Here is a 22,054-nt window from a genome sequence, read left to right as displayed (position 1 = left end):
GCGTAAGCTTGCGTATGCTTGCGTACGGTCGAGCATGCGTCCGTAGTTACATATTTACATATTGTTTGCTTGCGTTTCCTTACGTGGGGTCCTTACGTCGTGTCCTTACGTGGGGTTCAATTCTCTTGAGCTGGAGGACGGCGACACGAACAAAGACTGAGGGCGCTGATTTCGCATACGGTAGGCTCTTAGTTACTATTTCTTAATACTGTACAATACATGAACAAATCAACTTTGCTGTCACCTGACCTTACTGACGTCTCGTCCCTTATGGCAAGCGATAACAAAGGCGTTACAGTACTACAAAGTAGTAATATCGCATGTCTATCCGTTGGGGTATGGCGCCATCTTTGTTGACGTAATGCAATCCGCGGATGCAACTTGAAGTTTTAATTTGGCATGGATGCAAAGAGGACTGCATAAAAGCTTCCGGATAGATTTTGGGCCTCGGTTCTTGCCTAGCTGTAGTTGCAAGCAAATTACTGGAATTCTTCCGCTGATCATTAAAATTACTTACTCTGAATCGTTTCTGTGATAAAATACTTACAGAAAAAATTAAAATTGCAGTTTTCCTGCCAAAGTTGCGCACTCTAATTAATTTGAAAAATGGATGGGTAAGACTGCATGATTGTAAAGTTGCGCGCTGAGATGCGTGACTTACTTTTTTAAATAAAGAGACAAACCGAGGTAACGCTGGCCCTTGCTGTACATGAAGATTGCCTACTCAAATTAATTTGCGTCTTGTTTCACGTTGGAACACACGAATAGGAGGTAAGACGAATTCTATATAGAGATTGCCTACTCAAATTAATTTGTGTCTTGTTTCACGTTGGAACACACGAATAGCTTGTAAGACGAATTCTATATAGAGATTGCCTACTCAAATTAATTTGTGTCTTGTTTCACGTTGGAACACACGAATAGCATGTAAGACGAATTCTATATAGAGATTGCCTACTCAAATTAATTTGTGTCTTGTTTCACGTTGGAACACACGAATAGCGAGTAAGACGAATTCTATATAGAGATTGCCTACTCAAATTAATTTGTGTCTTGTTTCACGTTGGAACACACGAATAGCGGGTAAGACGAATTCTATATAGAGATTGCCTACTCAAATTAATTTGTGTCTTGTTTCACGTTGGAACACACGAATAGCCTGTAAGACGAATTCTATATAGAGATTGCCTACTCAAATTAATTTGTGTCTTGTTTCACGTTGGAACACACGAATAGCACGTAAGACGAATTCTATATAGAGATTGCCTACTCAAATTAATTTGTGTCTTGTTTCACGTTGGAACACACGAATAGCCTGTAAGACGAATTCTATATAGAGATTGCCTACTCAAATTAATTTGTGTCTTGTTTCACGTTGGAACACACGAATAGCGAGTAAGACGAATTCTATATAGAGATTGCCTACTCAAATTAATTTGTGTCTTGTTTCACGTTGGAACACACGAATAGCGAGTAAGACGAATTCTATATAGAGATTGCCTACTCAAATTAATTTGTGTCTTGTTTCACGTTGGAACACACGAATAGCGAGTAAGACGAATTCTATATAGAGATTGCCTACTCAAATTAATTTGTGTCTTGTTTCACGTTGGAACACACGAATAGGAGGTAAGACGAATTCTATATAGAGATTGCCTACTCAAATTAATTTGTGTCTTGTTTCACGTTGGAACACACGAATAGCTTGTAAGACGAATTCTATATAGAGATTGCCTACTCAAATTAATTTGTGTCTTGTTTCACGTTGGAACACACGAATAGCCTGTAAGACGAATTCTATATAGAGATTGCCTACTCAAATTAATTTGTGTCTTGTTTCACGTTGGAACACACGAATAGACGGTAAGACGAATTCTATATAGAGATTGCCTACTCAAATTAATTTGTGTCTTGTTTCACGTTGGAACACACGAATAGCACGTAAGACGAATTCTATATAGAGATTGCCTACTCAAATTAATTTGTGTCTTGTTTCACGTTGGAACACACGAATAGCACGTAAGACGAATTCTATATAGAGATTGCCTACTCAAATTAATTTGTGTCTTGTTTCACGTTGGAACACACGAATAGCTTGTAAGACGAATTCTATATAGAGATTGCCTACTCAAATTAATTTGTGTCTTGTTTCACGTTGGAACACACGAATAGCACGTAAGACGAATTCTATATAGAGATTGCCTTCTCAAATTAATTTGTGTCTTGTTTCACGTTGGAACACACGAATAGCGAGTAAGACGAATTCTATATAGAGATTGCCTACTCAAATTAATTTGTGTCTTGTTTCACGTTGGAACACACGAATAGCCTGTAAGACGAATTCTATATAGAGATTGCCTACTCAAATTAATTTGTGTCTTGTTTCACGTTGGAACACACGAATAGCCTGTAAGACGAATTCTATATAGAGATTGCCTACTCAAATTAATTTGTGTCTTGTTTCACGTTGGAACACACGAATAGCCTGTAAGACGAATTCTATATAGAGATTGCCTACTCAAATTAATTTGTGTCTTGTTTCACGTTGGAACACACGAATAGCGAGTAAGACGAATTCTATATAGAGATTGCCTACTCAAATTAATTTGTGTCTTGTTTCACGTTGGAACACACGAATAGCCTGTAAGACGAATTCTATATAGAGATTGCCTACTCAAATTAATTTGTGTCTTGTTTCACGTTGGAACACACGAATAGGAGGTAAGACGAATTCTATATAGAGATTGCCTACTCAAATTAATTTGTGTCTTCTTTCACGTTGGAACACACGAATAGACGGTAAGACGAATTCTATATAGAGATTGCCTACTCAAATTAATTTGTGTCTTGTTTCACGTTGGAACACACGAATAGCCTGTAAGACGAATTCTATATAGAGATTGCCTACTCAAATTAATTTGTGTCTTGTTTCACGTTGGAACACACGAATAGACTGTAAGACGAATTCTATATAGAGATTGCCTACTCAAATTAATTTGTGTCTTGTTTCACGTTGGAACACACGAATAGACGGTAAGACGAATTCTATATAGAGATTGCCTACTCAAATTAATTTGTGTCTTGTTTCACGTTGGAACACACGATTAGACAGTAAGACGAATTCCATATAAAGATTGCCTACCTAAAATTATAATTAGGGCTTCTCATCTGAAGAAGGGCGTGGTGAAGGTTGCTCGAGTTCGTCTTAATGTGATCGGGCAAGACGGAGTTGGAAAAACATGTCTTGTTCGACTTCTATTCGGTCAGAAGTTTGAAGAACAGCCCAGCACCTGTGGTCTAGACCTCAGCAAGGCTATCACCATGATGAAATCCCATGCCGGTACTGATACTGGGAAGTGGAAGCTATTGGATGGTGAAGAGTACAAAGAGAAGCTAAACACAACTTTTGGAAATGCTCGTACGGATGAAGCAGGCACTAAACGGTATTATTGCTTAAGATAATTAATTAGAATGTAGTTGGTTGCTTGTGGTGTTAGAGAGAGAGAGTCGCGACTTCTTTACAGTCTGCCGTCATCTGGTGGTTCTACTCAATTCACAGAAGGTTTGTAACTGTTTGTAACATTGAGTCTAGCGCGCTTTAGCCTGCGTTAAATCCTCTTTTCAGGCTCTTTCCACGGCGAAAAGCTGACCGAAGAGTACCTTGACGAAATACAAGCTATAATAAACGATGAAGCTTTATTCGGTGTTGGGAACAAGGTGACTTTGATGACGATCTGCGATCTCGGGGGGCAAGAACCGTTTCTGGCGTCTCATGTGGCTCTGATGCCTCCCGGCGCTCTTTCCGTCTATATGCTTGTTTTCAATGGTGCAAAGCTTCTCACCGATAAAGCAAAGTCCACTTACCGAAAATTAGAAGGCGAGAGTGTTCATGCAATTAAACAGAAGCTTTGCCGAATGGAGACAAACGGTGATTTCCTCAAGCATTGGGCTTCTTCCGTGCACATTGCTCATCCTGCAGCAGAGCAGCAGGGTGGTGCATATCTTGGAGAGGCGGAAGGAGTAGAATATCCGGCGATTTTTCGCGTTGCAACTCACCGCTGGGAAGCCGAAGAAGCCGCAGCTCGATGCGCAAAAGGCGAAACGTCCGTCGATGATTTCATTAGAGAAAACAATGATTATCTCAGAGATTTATTTCGAAGGCAAGCCTGTCAATGTCATTTCGTTCGACCTTCATCGGGACTCGGGTTTTTCCTCGTTGAGAACAAGACGTCCGGTACACGTAGGGAAGATCCCACTGCCAAGGAAATTAGAAGTCGAGTTGACGGAATGACGGATGACTACTGGAAGAAACAGGCTGAGCAACCAGCACGCTGGCTGAAATTTGAAGTCGTAATGGGGAAACTTGCGAAAATCATAGGACGCTCTGTATCAACGCTCGAGGTAGTAAAACAAGTCGCAGAGAAATGTTACATTTCCGATGACAGAGAATTGGAAGAGGCCCTGTTGCATCTAACTCATGTGGGTGCGGTTTACTATTTCCCAGACGTTCCTCGGCTTCAGAAAATTGTCTTTCACGATTCCGATTGGCTGTTCAAGCTCTTGGCTTCATTTGTTGGTTCAGCACATTCAAAATCAGATCTCCCAGTCAGACTTGAGGAGGACTGGGATGTAGCCGTTGATTCTGGCGTTCTTTCTCTTAAGTTGGTAAATTGTTTGCTGAGCCAAACCGACGTGAAAGAGCGGGACTACGCATTCGCAAAAGGCATACTTTGTCATTTTGACGTTCTCATAGAAAAGAAAGAAGGATCAGAAGACAAAGGCTACTACGCTCCTTGCTTTCTACAGGACGATTTCACGCAGGAAACAAAATACAGCCAAGCGTTTATTCAGAAAACGTCATTTTCATGTCCACTTATTGTCTATGCCAAGGACGTCTTGTTCTTCCCCGAAGCACTCTTCTTTCGTTTGGCTACTCGTCTTATTCGAGATTACAGTCTATCGTCCGCCGAAGTGCCGCTGAAAAGAAATAGACTGATTTTTCCATTGTCGCACGGCGTAAACGCTGAATTTCTCTACCAAGGCTCCAGAAATTTTGTCAGTCTTACAGTTTTCTCTGTTGATGAAAAGAAGCCACTGACGAAGAAGCAGATGACTGATCTTTCCTTGCGTTGCATCGAATTGCGCGAGTGGCTTATCGATAACGTGAATGACGCAAAACAACGAGGCATGGCGGGATTGCAGGCGGAGTTCTATTGCCAAGTGAAGAAAATCGAAGACAGTTCTGCAGCGTTGAAAAGCTTCGCTCCAGTAGAAGGCTTTTCGATGGAAACGACAATGTGGACGCCGCTGACCGATGGAGCCAATCCGCTAAAAGACGACGAGCTCGATTGCATGAAGCTGTGGTTTGGAGCAATTCCAAGGTCGGATTTGAAATATTCTTGTTGATCCTATGATGTTGACGGTAGTCTGTTTTGTTACAAGGATAATATCTTTATCAGAAGTTGATCAGGCTGACGGTAAGTCTCATCTTTTGGTCATTCTAACAGGGCTGTTCTGCATTTGGCGCTAGGATTGGATCTTAATGGGGTTACATCTAAAGAAGAACGACGTGCTGTGGCCAAAAAGATAAGAGATAACTGGAAGCACGTTGGAGAGGTTCTTGGGCCAAACCCGAAGTTTAAAGACGATGAATTGAAGGGCTTTGGAGAGGAGGAAAACAATCGAAGTCGGGCCCAAACGATGCTGGATGCATGGGCAGAAAGGCATCATGAAAAAGCTACAAAACGAATGCTCATACTTGCTCTGAAGGAGGAAGACTATGGTACAGCGATAAAAGAAATATTCAAATGTAATCCTGACGATGTAAACTAACTGCTCACTTTCTCCTCGTCAATTTTTATGGTACAAGTATGGCTATGGTAATTGTTTTCGTTTTAATTAATTATTATGTCTTGTTTCTAGGTATATGTAGTCTCGTACCCGCGTGGCTGGAATATCTGTGCGTTTTGCTGGTATCGTTTGTTGCTGAAAAATGTTTGAATTTGTTTTATTTTAGTTTTACTGTGCATCACTAGAATCTTGACGACTGTGAAATACAGAATTGTTTAGTCACCTCATTATCAAGTCATCTCCTACCAAGCGTCCAAGCCTTGCCATTTGTCAATAGTGAGATGAAATCACTGGTTTCTTTTTGGCTACAGGATCAAAGAAGATAGCTGGGGAGAACGAAATTGAAGAGTTGCGCGTTGCAGGTATCAGTTACTAGTAGTGATTACATGTACAGCTGCTGTATATTTCATGCCTTTGTCCCTGCATTATTTTCGTAGCAACAGCTGACACATATTGCATAAGGCTAGCTCATTAGTTTTATTCCTGTCATAAATCTATATGTACAACTCCAAAATCCTAAATTAATCTAAATCTGAATCCGAGTTCTCGATGCACTGACCCTGTGACCCACGTCTCCCATAAAGATTTTTGAGTTATTTTGACAAACGCTAATAAATAAAAGAATTTAAATGACGTAAATAAATATTTTTCCGCTACTACTTTCTCTGTTTTTGTCTGACTCGACTGAGGGAGGTCATTTCCTGCTTACCACTCGTCTTCTTCCATGCTTTTATGAAGTTTGGTGAATACCTGAGCAAAATGTAAAAAAAGGAAAATCATATGTGAGGTTTCGTTACGTGAAAACTCTTGTCGAAAATCTATTTTGAGAATTTTGTATTTTATCTCGTAGTTGTCTAATGTTCTAGCTGCGTCAACGTGACTGACAGCAAGACGCGAAATTGGAGAAGGAGAAGCGCGAAAAAAGCGAAATTTAAGAGACACGCCCACATGAAAGTCGCGCGCTAACGTTAACTCGTGTTTTCGACTCCGCAGATTCCTCCAGAGTCCTGGAGTCGTTTCAAGCGCATCAGTGGAGAAACTATACAACACAGTGTGCAGAGGATCGAACGAAAACGACGTCGTGGCGAGACGTGAGCCCGAACTATCGCCTCGACATCTCCAAGAGTAAACTGCACTTTCAGGTCGCTTCGAGCGAACGCGAAAGCCGTTGTTTGAGCTCGACAGAAACAGATCCGTTCGAGTTGAGAGTCGATGAGACAAAGATCAAACAAACGCCTAAGAGGGCGTGGTCATTCTTACAACGTAGATACAGTACGCTTTTTTTTAGTTTTTCAGCGGTAAAATTCCTTTACTAGTTTTTAGTATAGTAGTGTTGACATTGGGGATTCTGCCGATTTCTCGCTATCCTTCTTCGCCATTCGCGCTCTCGCCACAATTTCGCCAGACTGTCGGCACACACGACGGGCCGTCCGTACGGATCCGTTTCACCCATGACGATGTAGTCGCGAGCGGATATGAAGCGTGGACATCGGCAGCGAGTCGCCGAGGGCAATATCAAGTATTGAATTTCTTTGTGCAATCGCGAACGATAGTTGTCGAGACCGTAAAAAATCTCGATGAGTGTCGCCGTGACGAGACGGGAATTATTCGGCAGGAGTTTCGTTCGTGCAATGAGTACTCGCATTTCTGCGGAAATAGGACAGTCACGTTTTCGCCCTTCGAGCGTTTTTTTTCCCCTTACGATAGCTGTAGCTTTTGTTGCAGTAGTCGCGCACGAGCAACTCTCTTTGGAGGCAAGGACATTCTTAGGAGAACAAAGAAATTAAAATTGAATTAGTACATGTATAATTTTAGTTACCAGGTCCGTCATCGTTTGAGCACGGCGACGGCGTGGGAGACGGAGTCGGCGAAGGAGATGCGGTCCCCAAACAATCTTTATCTGGTGAATTTTGCTGTCCGACTTGCACTGACCTGTACTTTGAACACTCGTCTGGACTAGCTCGGCTGATAGGTGACGTAAGTACACTGTGTATCCTTGCGCGTTTTTCTTACATACCTTGAAGGGTCTACTATCTGGAATACTGTTCCCAAGGGTTTTGCTGGACTCGACTTTGAAACAGCCATCACGTACAGTTCTCCTGGATTATCAGGTAAAGTGGGCTTAGAAAGGAGGGAAAAGGGTAGTAGAAATACCGGCGTCATCCTCTCCAAACGACAGAATATTTGAGCCCAAATTTCCGGTCACTCCGCTGTGGCACAGATCCTTGCCTCCCAGGCATATTCTCTTGTTCGTCCATTTGCCAGTGATGTGGTTCTCTTCCGACATGAAAAGTCGCCTGAAAAAGTTGCCATGAAACGAACCATTACCACCAACCGACTGAACGTGTGTCTCACCCGTTCTGATAGTCGCCGTAAATGTATTTTCCGCGCAACGAAGGAAATTGACAGCCTCTGTACACGTAACCGCCCGTCACAGATCTTCGGACGAAATGAGAATAGGCATGTATTGGAAGTCTTTCGTTTTCTGCGAAATCCAACTGCTATAGAGCGAGTGAATTCAACTCGGCCTCACTACAGAGACGCCGCTATCTACGCTGCTATCACGTTGAAAAAATATATGAAAACGTGGGGTTTGTCTTCATTTTTGTTTTAGGATTGCGCCCGGTTTTGCGGACGCCTACAGCAACATGGGAAATCTGCTGAAAGAGATGCAGGACTTGAATGGGGCCTTGCAGTGCTACACGAGAGCCATACAAATCAACCCGGCGTTCGCCGACGCTCACAGCAATCTCGCTTCTCTGCACAAGGCAAGACGACGTTCAGATGGGGATTTCTCTTCTTCTAATGCGTTCATTTGAAGGATTCTGGAAACATCCCGGAGGCAAAAGATGGCTTTGAAGTTGAAACCCGATTTTCCGGACGCATTTTGCAATCTCGCTCACTGTCTTCAGGTATAAGGGATGCAATTATTTTAATTTTAATTTTTGAATTGTTTCTTTTAGATTATTTGCGATTGGAGTGATTATGATAATCGAATGAGGCAAATTGGTGCCATTATAAGCCATCAGTTGCGCAAGAATCGTCTTCCCTCCGTGCATCCTCATTACAGCATGCTCTATCCGCTCTCTCACGCCGTGCGCAAAGCCATTGCGTCGCGCCACGCCTCGCTCTCCTTGGACAAGGTCTGCCGGAGTGAACGGCATAGAAAAAATGCCTTCTACGTGTCTTTCTCTTAGGTCAAGATTTTCCACAAGAATCCGCATAGGTATCCCGTCGATTTGAAAGCGTCCGGAGGCCGTCAGAGAATCGGATACATGTCGTCAGACTTCTGTAATCATCCGACGTCTCATTTGATGCAGAGTGTGCCGTCTAGTCACAATCGATGTCGCGTGGAGGTAAAGAAAAGAAAAACGCAGATTTTATACACGTAGTAGTGAAATTTGTGTGCAAGGTTTTCTGCTACGCATTGTCGCCTAGCGACGGCTCTCAATTTCGGTCCAATGTGAAGGAAGTGAATCACTTCATTGATCTTTCTCAGGTATACTACTACTAATAATAATAATCGTATTTGAATAAAATGATTATCTTTTTTGCAGGAGCCAAATGCAGGCAAGGCTGCAGATCTCGTTCACGCTCATGGCATCCACGTTCTCATCAATCTGAACGGATACACGAAGGGTGCAAGAAATGAAATATTTGCTCTGAAGCAAGGGAGGAGTAGTAAATCAATGTAGGGCGGGCTCCCTTATATAAGATTACTGTAGTTCATTTGTGAAAATAAGATAGCACTATGAATCAATAGAGAGAGGCAGGCCCCTTTATAAGTTTTATTATGTGACTGCTGTATCATCTAATTGATTTATAATTCAATTTATGATTTTATGATTTTTTCTCAGGTCATGTGGCTTGGATATCCAGGCACAAGCGGCGCTCCCTTCATGGACTACATCATCACGGATCGAGTGACGTCACCAATCGAACTTTGCGAGCAGTACTCCGAAAAACTCGCCTACATGCCGCGAACGTTCTTCATCGGCGATCACGCGAACATGTTTCCGCATCTGCTCCAAGAGGACTCCGGCGAAGACGTCACGGAAGCGAAAATGAAGCACTGGGTCACCTCTACATCTTCCGCCGCCGTCGCCGCCTCGTCGTCGAACGGCGTCCCCCGTATCGAAGTGACGTCGTCGGTCGGCGTCGTTCCGCCGGCGGCGACGGGAGTCAATTTAGGTTTGACGGCGCGCATGCTCAGCGGCGAAGATCGCGTTCCCTTTCATCCGTTGACGACGCGCGCGCATTACGGCCTGCCCGACGAGGCGATCGTCTATTGCAATTTCAATCAGCTCTACAAGATCAATCCGGCGACGATGGAAATGTGGATTAATATATTGAAACGCGTGCCCCATAGCGTCCTGTGGCTCCTCCGATTTCCCGCCGCCGGCGAGGCAAATGTGCTGGCGACGGTCGCGGCGGCAGGCGTCGACGCGAATCGCGTCGTTTTTTCGGCTGTCGCGCCGAAGGAAGAGCACGTGCGTCGCGGAAAATTAGCCGATATCTGTTTAGATACGCCTCTTTGCAATGGGCACACAACAGGTAAATAAATAGAAATATATGCGTATATACATTTTTCTCTCTCTTTTGTAGCGATGGATGTTTTGTGGGCGGGCACTCCTATGGTTACGTTGCCGGAGCAGACTCTGGCGTCGCGCGTCGCTGCGTCTCAGCTGACCGCTCTCGGCTTTCCTCAGCTCATCGCCAAGTCGGCGCGCGACTACGAGGACATAGCGTGCGAATATGGCTTGGATCGCGAAAAGTAGGTTACGCGGGGTTTTGTAATGCGCGTGCGTTGTTGCCCGGGTAACCCGATTTCGTCTATGTGCAGGCTCGAAGCACTCAAGGCGAAAGTGCGAAAAGCGAGAGTGACGTCACCGCTATTCAACGTCAAAACGTTCACGCACGATCTCGAAGAATTGCTGCTGAAGATGTGGCACCGACACGCGAGCGGTCTTCCTCCTGACCACATCGTGTAAATGTTTTTTGTACATAAAGAATCGGAGAACCCACTAATACTTTCCCTTTTCTCCCTGAAGATGCCTTTCGAATGACTGCCGGAATCTCTTTGCCTTCTTAATTAATACAATTACCAATTTGCGTTTGAACGTCTTTCTATTTAGGAAATAGAAGAGCGCCCTGAGAACAAAACACCCGGCCATACAGACTCAGGTAAAGTCAGAAGCTCGGCGAAATGTCGCAACAGAAAAATTGGCCGCACTAGTGCGGTATATGTTACAATTTTTCCAGGGACCTGTTCGTACAACCCTGCTTGCGCAAGTGCTTGCGTATGCTTGCGTACGGTCGAGCATGCGTCCGTAGTTACATATTTACATATTGTTTGCTTGCGTTCCTTACGTGGGGTCCTTACGTGGTTCTCTTGAGCTGGAAGACAGCGACGCGAACAAAGACTGAGGGCGCTGATTTCGCATACGGTAGGCTCTTAGTTACTATTTCTAATACTGTACAATACATGAACAAATCAACTTTGCTGTCACCTGATCTCACTGGCGTCTCGTCCCTTATGGCAAGCGATAACAAAGGCGTTACAGTACCACAAAGTAGTAATATTGCATGCCTATCCGTTCGGGTATGGCGCCATCTTTGTTGACGTAAAATATTTGCACTCCGCGGATGCAACTTGAAGTTTTAATTTGGCATGGATGCAAAGAGGACTGCATAAAAGCTTCCGGATAGATTTTGGGCCTCGTTTCTTGCCTAGCTGTAGTTGCAAGCAAATTACTGGAATTCTTCGGCTGATCATTAAAATTACTTACTCTGAATCGTTTCTATGATAAAATACTTACAGAAAAAATTAAATTTGCAGTTTTCCTGCCAAAGTTGCGCACTCTAATTAATTTGAAAAATGGATGGGTAAGACTGCATGATTGTAAAGTTGCGCGCTGAGATTCGTGACTTACTTTTTTAAATAAAGAGACAAACCGAGGTAACGCTGGCCCTTGCTGTACATAAAGATTGCCTACTCAAATTAATTTGTGTCTTGTTTCACGTTGGAACACACAAATAGCGCGTAAGACGAATTCTATATAGAGATTACCTACTCAAATTAATTTGTGTCTTGTTTCACGTTGGAACACACGAATAGACGGTAAGACGAATTCTACATAGAGATTGCCTACTCAAATTAATTTGTGTCTTGTTTCACGTTGGAACACACAAATAGGAGGTAAGACGAATTCTATATAGAGATTGCCTACTCAAATTAATTTGTGTCTTGTTTCACGTTGGAACACACGAATAGGAGGTAAGACAAATTCTATATATAAATTGCCTACTCAAATTAATTTGTGTCTTGTTTCACGTTGGAACACACGAATAGCATGTAAGACGAATTCTATATAGAGATTGCCTACTCAAATTAATTTGTGTCTTGCTTCACGTTGGAACACACGAATAGGAGGTAAGATGAATTCTATATAGAAATTGCCTACTCAAATTAATTTGTGTCTTGTTTCACGTTGGAAAACACGAATAGCTTGTAAGACGAAATCTATTTTGAGATTGCCTACTCAAATTAATTTCGTCTTGTTTCGCGTTGGAACACACGAATAGCGCGTAAGACGAATTCTATAGAGAGATTGCCTCCTCAAATTAATTTGTGTTTTGTTTCACGTTGGAACACACGAATAGGAAGTAAGACGAATTCTATAGAGAGATTGCCTACTCAAATTAATTTGTGTCTTGTTTCACGTTGGAACACACGAATAGGAAGTAGGACGAATTCTAAATAGAGATTGCCTACTCAAATTAATTGTGTTTTGTTTCACGTTGGAACACACGAATAGGATGTAAGACGAATTCTATATAGAGATTTGCTACTCAAATTAATTTGTGTCTTGTTTCACGTTGGAACACACGAATAGGATGTAAGACGAATTCTATATAGAGATTTGCTACTCAAATTACTTTGTGTCTTGTTTCACGTTGGAACACACGAATAGGATGTAAGACGAATTCTATATAGAGATTTGCTACTCAAATTAATTTGTGTCTTGTTTCACGTTGGAACACACGAATAGCATGTAAGACGAATTCTATATAGAGATTGCCTACTCAAATTAATTTGTGTCTTGTTTCACGTTGGAACACACGAATAGCCCGTAAGACGAATTCTATATAGAGATTACCTGCTCAAATTAATTTGTGTCTTGTTTCACGTTGGAACACACGAATAGCCCGTAAGACGAATTCTATATAGAGATTGCCTACTCAAATTAATTTGTGTCTTGTTTCACGTTGGAACACACGAATAGCGAGTAAGACGAATTCTATATAGAGATTACCTACTCAAATTAATTTGTGTCTTGTTTCACGTTGGAACACACGAATAGCGTGTAAGACGAATTCTATATAGAGATTTCCTACTCAAATTAATTTGTATCTTGTTTTGCGTTGGAACACACGAATAGCGCGTAAGACGAATTCTATATAGAGATTGCCTACTCAAATTAATTTCCGTCTTGTTTCACGTTGGAACACACGAATAGCGAGTAAGACGAATTCTATATAGAGATTACCTACTCAAATTAATTTCCGTCTTGTTTCACGTTGGAACACACGAATAGCGCGTAAGACGAATTCTATATAGAGATTACCTGCTCAAATTAATTTGTGTCTTGTTTCACGTTGGAACACACGAATAGGAAGTAAGACGAATTCTAAATAGAGATTACCTACTCAAATTAATTGTGTCTTGTTTCACGTTGGAACACACGAATAGCGAGTAAGACGAATTCTATATAGAGATTACCTGCTCAAATTAATTTGTGTCTTGTTTCACGTTGGAACACACGAATAGCCCGTAAGACGAATTCTATATAGAGATTTCCAACTCAAATTAATTTGTATCTTGTTTTGCGTTGGAACACACGAATAGCGCGTAAGACGAATTCTATATAGAGATTGCCTACTAAAATTAATTTCCGTATTGTTTCACGTTGGAACACACGAATAGCGAGTAAGACGAATTCTATATAGAGATTACCTACTCAAATTAATTTCCGTCTTGTTTCACGTTGGAACACACGAATAGCGCGTAAGACGAATTCTATATAGAGATTACCTGCTCAAATTAATTTGTGTCTTGTTTCACGTTGGAACACACGAATAGGATGTAAGACGAATTCTATATAGAGATTTGCTACTCAAATTACTTTGTGTCTTGTTTCACGTTGGAACACACGAATAGGATGTAAGACGAATTCTATATAGAGATTTGCTACTCAAATTACTTTGTGTCTTGTTTCACGTTGGAACACACGAATAGGATGTAAGACGAATTCTATATAGAGATTTCCTACTCAAATTAATTTGTGTCTTGTTTCACGTTGGAACACACGAATAGCGCGTAAGACGAATTCTATATAGAGATTGCCTACTCAAATTAATTTCCGTCTTGCTTCACGTTGGAACACACGAATAGCGAGTAAGACGAATTCTATATAGAGATTACCTACTCAAATTAATTTGTGTCTTGTTTCACGTTGGAACACACAAATAGGAGGTAAGACGAATTCTATATAGAGATTGCCTCCTCAAATTAATTTGTGTTTTGTTTCACGTTGGAACACACGAATAGGAAGTAAGACGAATTCTATAGAGAGATTGCCTACTCAAATTAATTTGTGTCTTGTTTCACGTTGGAACACACGAATAGGAAGTAGGACGAATTCTAAATAGAGATTGCCTACTCAAATTAATTGTGTTTTGTTTCACGTTGGAACACACGAATAGGATGTAAGACGAATTCTATATAGAGATTTGCTACTCAAATTAATTTGTGTCTTGTTTCACGTTGGAACACACGAATAGGATGTAAGACGAATTCTATATAGAGATTTGCTACTCAAATTACTTTGTGTCTTGTTTCACGTTGGAACACACGAATAGGATGTAAGACGAATTCTATATAGAGATTTGCTACTCAAATTAATTTGTGTCTTGTTTCACGTTGGAACACACGAATAGCATGTAAGACGAATTCTATAGAGAGATTGCCTACTCAAATTAATTTGTGTCTTGTTTCACGTTGGAACACACGAATAGCGAGTAAGACGAATTCTATATAGAGATTACCTGCTCAAATTAATTTGTGTCTTGTTTCACGTTGGAACACACGAATAGCCCGTAAGACGAATTCTATATAGAGATTGCCTACTCAAATTAATTTGTGTCTTGTTTCACGTTGGAACACACGAATAGCGAGTAAGACGAATTCTATATAGAGATTACCTACTCAAATTAATTTGTGTCTTGTTTCACGTTGGAACACACGAATAGCGAGTAAGACGAATTCTATATAGAGATTACCTACTCAAATTAATTTGTGTCTTGTTTCACGTTGGAACACACGAATAGGATGTAAGACGAATTCTATATAGAGATTTGCTACTCAAATTACTTTGTGTCTTGTTTCACGTTGGAACACACAAATAGGATGTAAGACGAATTCTATATAGAGATTTCCTACTCAAATTAATTTGTGTCTTGTTTCACGTTGGAACACACGAATAGCGCGTAAGACGAATTCTATATAGAGATTGCCTACTCAAATTAATTTCCGTCTTGTTTCACGTTGGAACACACGAATAGCGAGTAAGACGAATTCTATATAGAGATTACCTACTCAAATTAATTTGTGTCTTGTTTCACGTTGGAACACACAAATAGGAGGTAAGACGAATTCTATATAGAGATTGCCTACTCAAATTAATTTGTGTCTTGTTTCACGTTGGAACACACGAATAGGAGGTAAGACCAATTCTATATAGAGATTGCCTACTAAAATTAATTTGTGTCTTGTTTCACGTTGGAACACACGAATAGGAGGTAAGACAAATTCTATATAGAAATTGCCTACTCAAATTAATTTGTGTCTTGTTTCACGTTGGAACACACGAATAGCATGTAAGACGAATTCTATATAGAGATTGCCTACTCAAATTAATTTGTGTCTTGCTTCACGTTGGAACACACGAATAGGAGGTAAGACGAATTCTATATAGAAATTGCCTACTCAAATTAATTTGTGTCTTGTTTCACGTTGAAAAACACGAATAGCTTGTAAGACGAAATCTATTTTGAGATTGCCTACTCAAATTAATTTCGTCTTGTTTCGCGTTGGAACACACGAATAGCGCGTAAGACGAATTCTATAGAGAGATTGCCTCCTCAAATTAATTTGTGTTTTGTTTCACGTTGGAACACACGAATAGGAAGTAAGACGAATTCTATAGAGAGATTGCCTATTCAAATTAATTTGTGTCTTGTTTCACGTTGGAACACACGAATAGGAAGTAGGACGAATTCTAAATAGAGATTGCCTACTCAAATTAATTGTGTTTTGTTTCACGTTGGAACACACGAATAGGATGTAAGACGAATTCTATATAGAGATTTGCTACTCAAATTAATTTGTGTCTTGTTTCACGTTGGAACACACGAATAGGATGTAAGACGAATTCTATATAGAGATTTTCTTCTCAAATTAATTTGTGTCTTGTTTCACGTTGGAACACACGAATAGCATGTAAGACGAATTCTATAGAGAGATTGCCTACTCAAATTAATTTGTGTCTTGTTTCACGTTGGAACACACGAATAGCGAGTAAGACGAATTCTATATAGAGATTACCTGCTCAAATTAATTTGTGTCTTGTTTCACGTTGGAACACACGAATAGCCCGTAAGACGAATTCTATATAGAGATTGCCTACTCAAATTAATTTGTGTCTTGTTTCACGTTGGAACACACGAATAGCGAGTAAGACGAATTCTATATAGAGATTACCTACTCAAATTAATTTGTGTCTTGTTTCACGTTGGAACACACGAATAGCGAGTAAGACGAATTCTATATAGAGATTACCTACTCAAATTAATTTGTGTCTTGTTTCACGTTGGAACACACGAATAGGATGTAAGACGAATTCTATATAGAGATTTGCTACTCAAATTACTTTGTGTCTTGTTTCACGTTGGAACACACGAATAGGATGTAAGGCGAATTCTATATAGAGATTTCCTACTCAAATTAATTTGTGTCTTGTTTCACGTTGGAACACACGAATAGCGCGTAAGACGAATTCTATATAGAGATTGCCTACTCAAATTAATTTCCGTCTTGTTTCACGTTGGAACACACGAATAGCGCGTAAGACGAATTCTATATAGAGATTGCCTACTCAAATTAATTTCCGTCTTGTTTCACGTTGGAACACACGAATAGCGCGTAAGACGAATTCTATATAGAGATTACCTACTCAAATTAATTTGTGTCTTGTTTCACGTTGGAACACACGAATAGCGAGTAAGACGAATTCTATATAGAGATTACCTGCTCAAATTAATTTGTGTCTTGTTTCACGTTGGAACACACGAATAGGAGGTAAGACGAATTCTAAATAGAGATTACCTACCCAAATTATTGTGTCTTGTTTCACGTTGGAACACACGAATAGCATGTAAGACGAATTCTATATAGAGATTGCCTACTCAATTTACTTTGTGTCTTGTTTCACGTTGGAACACACGAATAGGATGTAAGACGAATTCTATATAGAGATTGCCTACTCAAATTAATTTCCGTCTTGTTTCACGTTGGAACACACGAATAGCGCGTAAGACGAATTCTATATAGAGATTGCCTACTCAAATTAATTTCCGTCTTGTTTCACGTTGGAACACACGAATAGCGCGTAAGACGAATTCTATATAGAGATTACCTACTCAATTTAATTTGTGTCTTGTTTCACGTTGGAACACACGAATAGCGAGTAAGACGAATTCTATATAGAGATTACCTGCTTAAATTAATTTGTGTCTTGTTTCACGTTGGAACACACGAATAGGAGGTAAGACGAATTCTAAATAGAGATTACCTACCCAAATTATTGTGTCTTGTTTCACGTTGGAACACACGAATAGCGTGTAAGACGAATTCTATATAGAGATTGCCTACTCAATTTACTTTGTGTCTTGTTTCACGTTGGAACACACGAATAGGATGTAAGACGAATTCTATATAGAGATTTCCTACTCAAATTAATTTGTGTCTTGTTTCACGTTGGAACACACGAATAGGATGTAAGACGAATTCTATATAGAGATTGCCTACTCAAATTAATTTCCGTCTTTTTTCACGTTGGAACACACGAATAGCGCGTAAGACGAATTCTATATAGAGATTACCTACTCAAATTAATTTGTGTCTTGTTTCACGTTGGAACACACGAATAGCGAGTAAGACGAATTCTATATAGAGATTACCTGCTCAAATTAATTTGTGTCTTGTTTCACGTTGGAACACACGAATAGGAAGTAAGACGAATTCTAACTAGAGATTACCTACTCAAATTAATTGTGTCTTGTTTCACGTTGGAACACACGAATAGCGTGTAAGACGAATTCTGTATAGAGATTGCTTAGTCCTACTCGAATTAATTTGGGTGTTGTTTCACGTTGGAACACACGAATAGACCGTAAGACGAATTTTATGTAGAGATTGCCTACCTAAAATTATATTTAGGGCTTCTCATCTGAAGAACGGCGTGGTGAAAGTTGCTCGAGTTCGTCTTAATGTGATCGGGCAAGACGGAGTTGGAAAAACATGTCTTGTTCGACTTCTATTCGGTCAGAAGTTTGAAGAACAGCCCAGCACCTGTGGTCTAGACCTCAGCAAGGCTATCACCATGATGAAATCCCATGCCGGTACTGATACTGGGAAGTGGAAGCTATTGGATTTTGAAGAGTTCAAAGAGAAGCTAAACACATCTTTTGGAAATGCTCATACGGATGACGCAAGCACTAAACGGTATTATTGCTTAGATAATTAATTAGAATGTAGTTGGTTGCTTGTGGTGTTAGAGAGAGAGAGTCGCGAGTTCTTCACAGTCTGCCGTCATCTGGTGGTTCTACTCAATTCACGGAAGGTTTGTAACATTGAGTCTAGCGCGCTCTAACCTCTTTTCAGGCTCTAGCCACGGCGAAGAAGAGGAGCTGACCGAAGAGTTCCTTGACGAAATACAAGCTATAATAAACGATGACGCTTTATTCGGCGAAGAGAACAAGGTGACTTTGATGACGATCTGCGATCTCGGGGGGCAAGAACCGTTTCTGGCGTCTCATGTGGCTCTGATGCCTCCCGGCGCTCTTTCCGTCTATATGCTTGTTTTCAATGGTGCAAAGCTTCTCACCGATAAAGCAAAGTCCACTTACCGAAAATTAGAAGGCGAGAGTATTCATGCAATTACACAGAAGCTTTGCCGAATGGAGACAAACGGTGATTTCCTCAAGCATTGGGCTTCTTCCGTGCACATTGCTCATCCTGCAGCAGAGCAGGAGGGTGGTGCATATCTTGGAGAGGCGGAAGGAGTAGAATATCCGGCGATTTTTCGCGTTGCAACTCACCGCTGGGAAGCCGAAGAAGCCGCAGCTCGATGCGCAAAAGGCGAAACGTCCATCGTTGATTTCATTAGAGAAAACAATGATTATGTCAGAGATTTATTTCAAAGGCAAGCCTGTCAATGTCATTTCGTTCGACCTTCATCGGGACTGACATTTTTTCTCGTCGAGAACAAAACGTCCGGCACACGTAAGGAAGATACCACTGCCAAGGAAATTAGAAGTCGAGTTGACGCAATGACGGATGACTACTGGACGAAACAGGCTGAGCAACCAGCACGCTGGCTGAAATTTGAAGTCGTAATGGGGAAACTTGCGAAAATCATAGGACGCTCTGTATCGACGCTCGAGGTAGTAAAACAAGTCGCAGAGAAATGTTACATTTCCGATGACAGAGAATTGGAAGAGGCCCTGTTGCATCTAACTCATGTAGGTGCAGTTTACTATTTCCCAGACGTTCCTCGGCTTCAGAAAATCGTCTTCCACGATTCTGATTGGCTGTTCAAACTCTTGGCTTCATTTGTTGGTTCAGCACATTCAAAATCAGATCTCCCAGTCAGACTTGAGGGCGACTGGGATGTAGCCGTTGATTCTGGCTTACTTTCTCTTAAATTGGTAAACTGTTTGCTGAGCCAAGCTGAAGTGAAAGAGCGAGACTATGCATCAGCAAAAAGCATCCTTTGTCATTTTGACGTTCTCATAGAAAAGAAAGAAGGATCAGAAGACAAAGGCTACTACGCTCCTTGCTTTCTACAGGACGATTTCACGCAGGAAACAAAATACAGCCAAGCGTTTATTCAGAAAATGTCTTTTTCATTTCCTCTTATTGTCTATGCTAAGGACGTCTTGTTCTTCCCGGAAGCGCTCTTCTTTCGTTTGACTACTCGTCTCATTCGAGATTATCGCCTATCGTCCGCTGACGTGCCGTTGAAGAGAAATAGACTGATTTTCCCGTTGTCGCACGGCGTAAACGCAGAATTTCTCTACCAAGGCTCCAGAAATTTCGTCAGTCTTACAGTTTTCTCTGTTGATGAAAAGAAGCCATTGATGGAAGAACATATGGCCAATCTTTCCTCGCGTTGCAACCAATTGCGCGAGTGGCTTATCAAGAACGTGAATGATGCAAAACAACGAGGCATGGCGGGATTGCAGGAGGAATTTTATTGCCAAGTGAAGAAAATCCGAGATGGTTCTTCTCCGTTGAAAAGCTTCGCTCCAATGGAAAAAGAGGAAGAGAGCTTTTCCATGGAAACGACGATGTGGACCCTGCGAACTGACAGAAGCAGTCTGATTCAGCTGAATAAGGATGAGCTTGATTGCATGAAGCTGTGGCTTGGAGCAGTTCCAAGGTCAGATTTGAAATATTTATGTTGATCATAAGATGTTGATGGTCTGTTTTGTTATAAGGATGATATCTTTATCAGAAGTTGATCAGGCTGACGGTAAGTTTGGTTATTCCAACAGGGCTATTCTACATTCGGCGCTAGGGTTGGATCTTAATGGGGTTACATCTAAAGAAGAACGACGTGCTGTGGCTAAAAAGATAAGAGATAACTGGAAGCACGTTGGAGAGGTTCTTGGGCCAAACCCGAAGTTTAAAGACGATGAATTGAAGGGCTTTGGAGAAGAAGAAAACAACCGAAGTCGGGCCCAAGCGATGCTGGATGCATGGGCAGAAAGGCATCATGAGAAGGCTACGAAACGAATGCTCATACTTGCTCTGAAGGAGGAAGACTATGGTACAGTGATAAGGGAAATATTCAAATGTAATCCTGACGATGTAAACTAACTGCTCACTTTCTCCTCGTCAATTGTAGTACAAGTATGGCTATGGTAATCGTTTTTTGTTTTAATTAATTATTATGTCTTGTTTCTAGGTATATGTAGTCTCGTAGCTGGAATATCTGTGCGTTTTGCTGGTATCGTCTGTTGCTGAAAAACGGTGTTTGAATTTAGTTTTATTTTGCATCACTAGAATCTTGACGACTGTGAAATACAGAATTGCTTAGTCACCTCATTATCGACAAGTCATCTCCTACCAAGCGTCCAAGCCTTGCCATTAGTCAATAGTGAGATGAAATCACTGGTTTCTTTTTGGCTACTGTACAGCAGCTTCCATGCTGTAAATATTCTACGTGTACTTCACAGTTCGTGCCTTTGTCCCTGCATTGTTTTCGTAGCAACAGCTGACACATATTGCATAAGCCTAGCTCATTAAAATTCATTCCTGTCATAAATCTATATGTAAAACTCTAAATCTGACTCATGTAAGAAATTCTTTAAATAAATATTCTTCTGCTACTACTTTCTCTGCTTTTTGTCTGAGGGAGGTCTTTTCCTGCTTCCCACTCGTTTTTTTTGAAGTTTAGTGAATACCTGAGCAAAATAACGGAAAATCGTATGAGGTTGTCAAAAATCTATTTGAGCATTTTGTATTTTATCTCGTAGTTGTCTAATGTTCTAACAGCAAGACGCGAAATTAGAGAAGGAGAAGTGCGAAAACAGCGAAATTTAAGAGGCACGCCTACATGAAAGTCACGCGCGCTAACGTTGAACTCGTGTTTTCGTTCGTTCGACTCCTCAGATTCTTCCTGGACTCCTGGAGTCGTTCGTTTCAAGCGGAGAAACTGTACAACACAATGTGCAGAGAATCGAATGAAAACGACGTCGTGGCGAGACTTGAGCCCGAAATATCGCCTCGACATCTCCAAGAGTAAAATGCGCATCTCAGGTCGCTTCGAGCGAACGCGGAAGCCGTTGTTTGAGCTCG

The 22,054-nt window shown here is 41.1% G+C and overlaps 1 protein-coding gene, 3 long non-coding RNA genes and 1 pseudogene across 14 annotated transcripts; 4 read left to right on the top strand and 1 right to left on the bottom strand.

The window, feature by feature from the left end:
- The first annotated feature begins 20 nt into the window (after positions 1 to 20).
- On the top strand, positions 21 to 21,301 carry LOC136184405 (uncharacterized). Of its 11 annotated transcripts, XM_065971298.1 has the most exons (8): positions 18,159 to 18,201; positions 18,276 to 18,362; positions 18,410 to 18,694; positions 18,748 to 18,812; positions 18,854 to 20,633; positions 20,692 to 20,726; positions 20,772 to 21,106; positions 21,162 to 21,301. In XM_065971298.1, the coding sequence occupies exons 3-7, from the start codon at positions 18,573 to 18,575 to the stop codon at positions 21,071 to 21,073; spliced, it is 2,304 nt and encodes a 767-aa protein (XP_065827370.1). In that variant the 5' UTR covers positions 18,159 to 18,201; positions 18,276 to 18,362; positions 18,410 to 18,572; the 3' UTR covers positions 21,074 to 21,106; positions 21,162 to 21,301. The 11 variants fall into 11 exon arrangements, 3 of the variants coding, with proteins under 3 accessions (XP_065827379.1, XP_065827395.1, XP_065827370.1); XR_010669352.1 differs by lacking the exons at positions 18,159 to 18,201; positions 18,276 to 18,362; positions 18,410 to 18,694; ... (3 more) ...; positions 20,772 to 21,106; positions 21,162 to 21,301 and adding exons at positions 21 to 180; positions 568 to 614; positions 676 to 927; ... (2 more) ...; positions 3,109 to 3,562; positions 3,603 to 3,626; XR_010669350.1 differs by lacking the exons at positions 18,159 to 18,201; positions 18,276 to 18,362; positions 18,410 to 18,694; ... (3 more) ...; positions 20,772 to 21,106; positions 21,162 to 21,301 and adding exons at positions 3,139 to 3,443; positions 3,498 to 3,562; positions 3,626 to 5,381; ... (2 more) ...; positions 5,923 to 5,959; positions 6,017 to 6,352.
- Positions 6,825 to 7,846, top strand: LOC136184588 (uncharacterized). The gene is made up of 4 exons (XR_010669384.1): positions 6,825 to 6,941; positions 6,993 to 7,122; positions 7,174 to 7,604; positions 7,666 to 7,846. It is a non-coding gene; the product is annotated as an uncharacterized lncRNA (long non-coding RNA).
- Positions 7,715 to 8,123, bottom strand: LOC136184570 (uncharacterized). The gene is made up of 3 exons (XR_010669379.1): positions 8,005 to 8,123; positions 7,868 to 7,949; positions 7,715 to 7,815 (listed from the first exon to the last, which is right to left on the bottom strand). It is a non-coding gene; the product is annotated as an uncharacterized lncRNA (long non-coding RNA).
- On the top strand, positions 7,913 to 10,841 carry LOC136184559 (UDP-N-acetylglucosamine--peptide N-acetylglucosaminyltransferase 110 kDa subunit-like; annotated as a pseudogene).
- Positions 11,139 to 12,277, top strand: LOC136184575 (uncharacterized). Its single transcript, XR_010669382.1, has 4 exons — positions 11,139 to 11,297; positions 11,690 to 11,736; positions 11,798 to 11,971; positions 12,203 to 12,277. It is a non-coding gene; the product is annotated as an uncharacterized lncRNA (long non-coding RNA).
- Positions 21,302 to 22,054: the final 753 nt, after the last annotated feature.

This window comes from Oscarella lobularis, chromosome 1, assembly GCF_947507565.1.
Source record: "Oscarella lobularis chromosome 1, ooOscLobu1.1, whole genome shotgun sequence".
In the NCBI taxonomy this organism is placed as follows: domain Eukaryota; kingdom Metazoa; phylum Porifera; class Homoscleromorpha; order Homosclerophorida; family Oscarellidae; genus Oscarella; species Oscarella lobularis.
The sequence above is the reverse complement of the archived record's forward strand: the minus strand, read 5'-3'. Positions and strand labels throughout refer to the sequence as shown.

What these genes read in the sequence shown, in the direction of transcription:
- LOC136184405 (XM_065971298.1), top strand. Translation starts at nt 18,573, where the DNA reads ATGATGAAATCCCATGCCGGTACTGATACTGGGAAGTGGAAGCTATTG. An exon ending in TGGCTTGGAGCAGTTCCAAG is followed by an intron (nt 20,634 to 20,691) that starts GTCAGATTTGAA and finishes TTTTGTTATAAG; the next exon opens with GATGATATCTTTATCAGAAG. An exon ending in AGAAGTTGATCAGGCTGACG is followed by an intron (nt 20,727 to 20,771) that starts GTAAGTTTGGTT and finishes ATTCGGCGCTAG; the next exon opens with GGTTGGATCTTAATGGGGTT.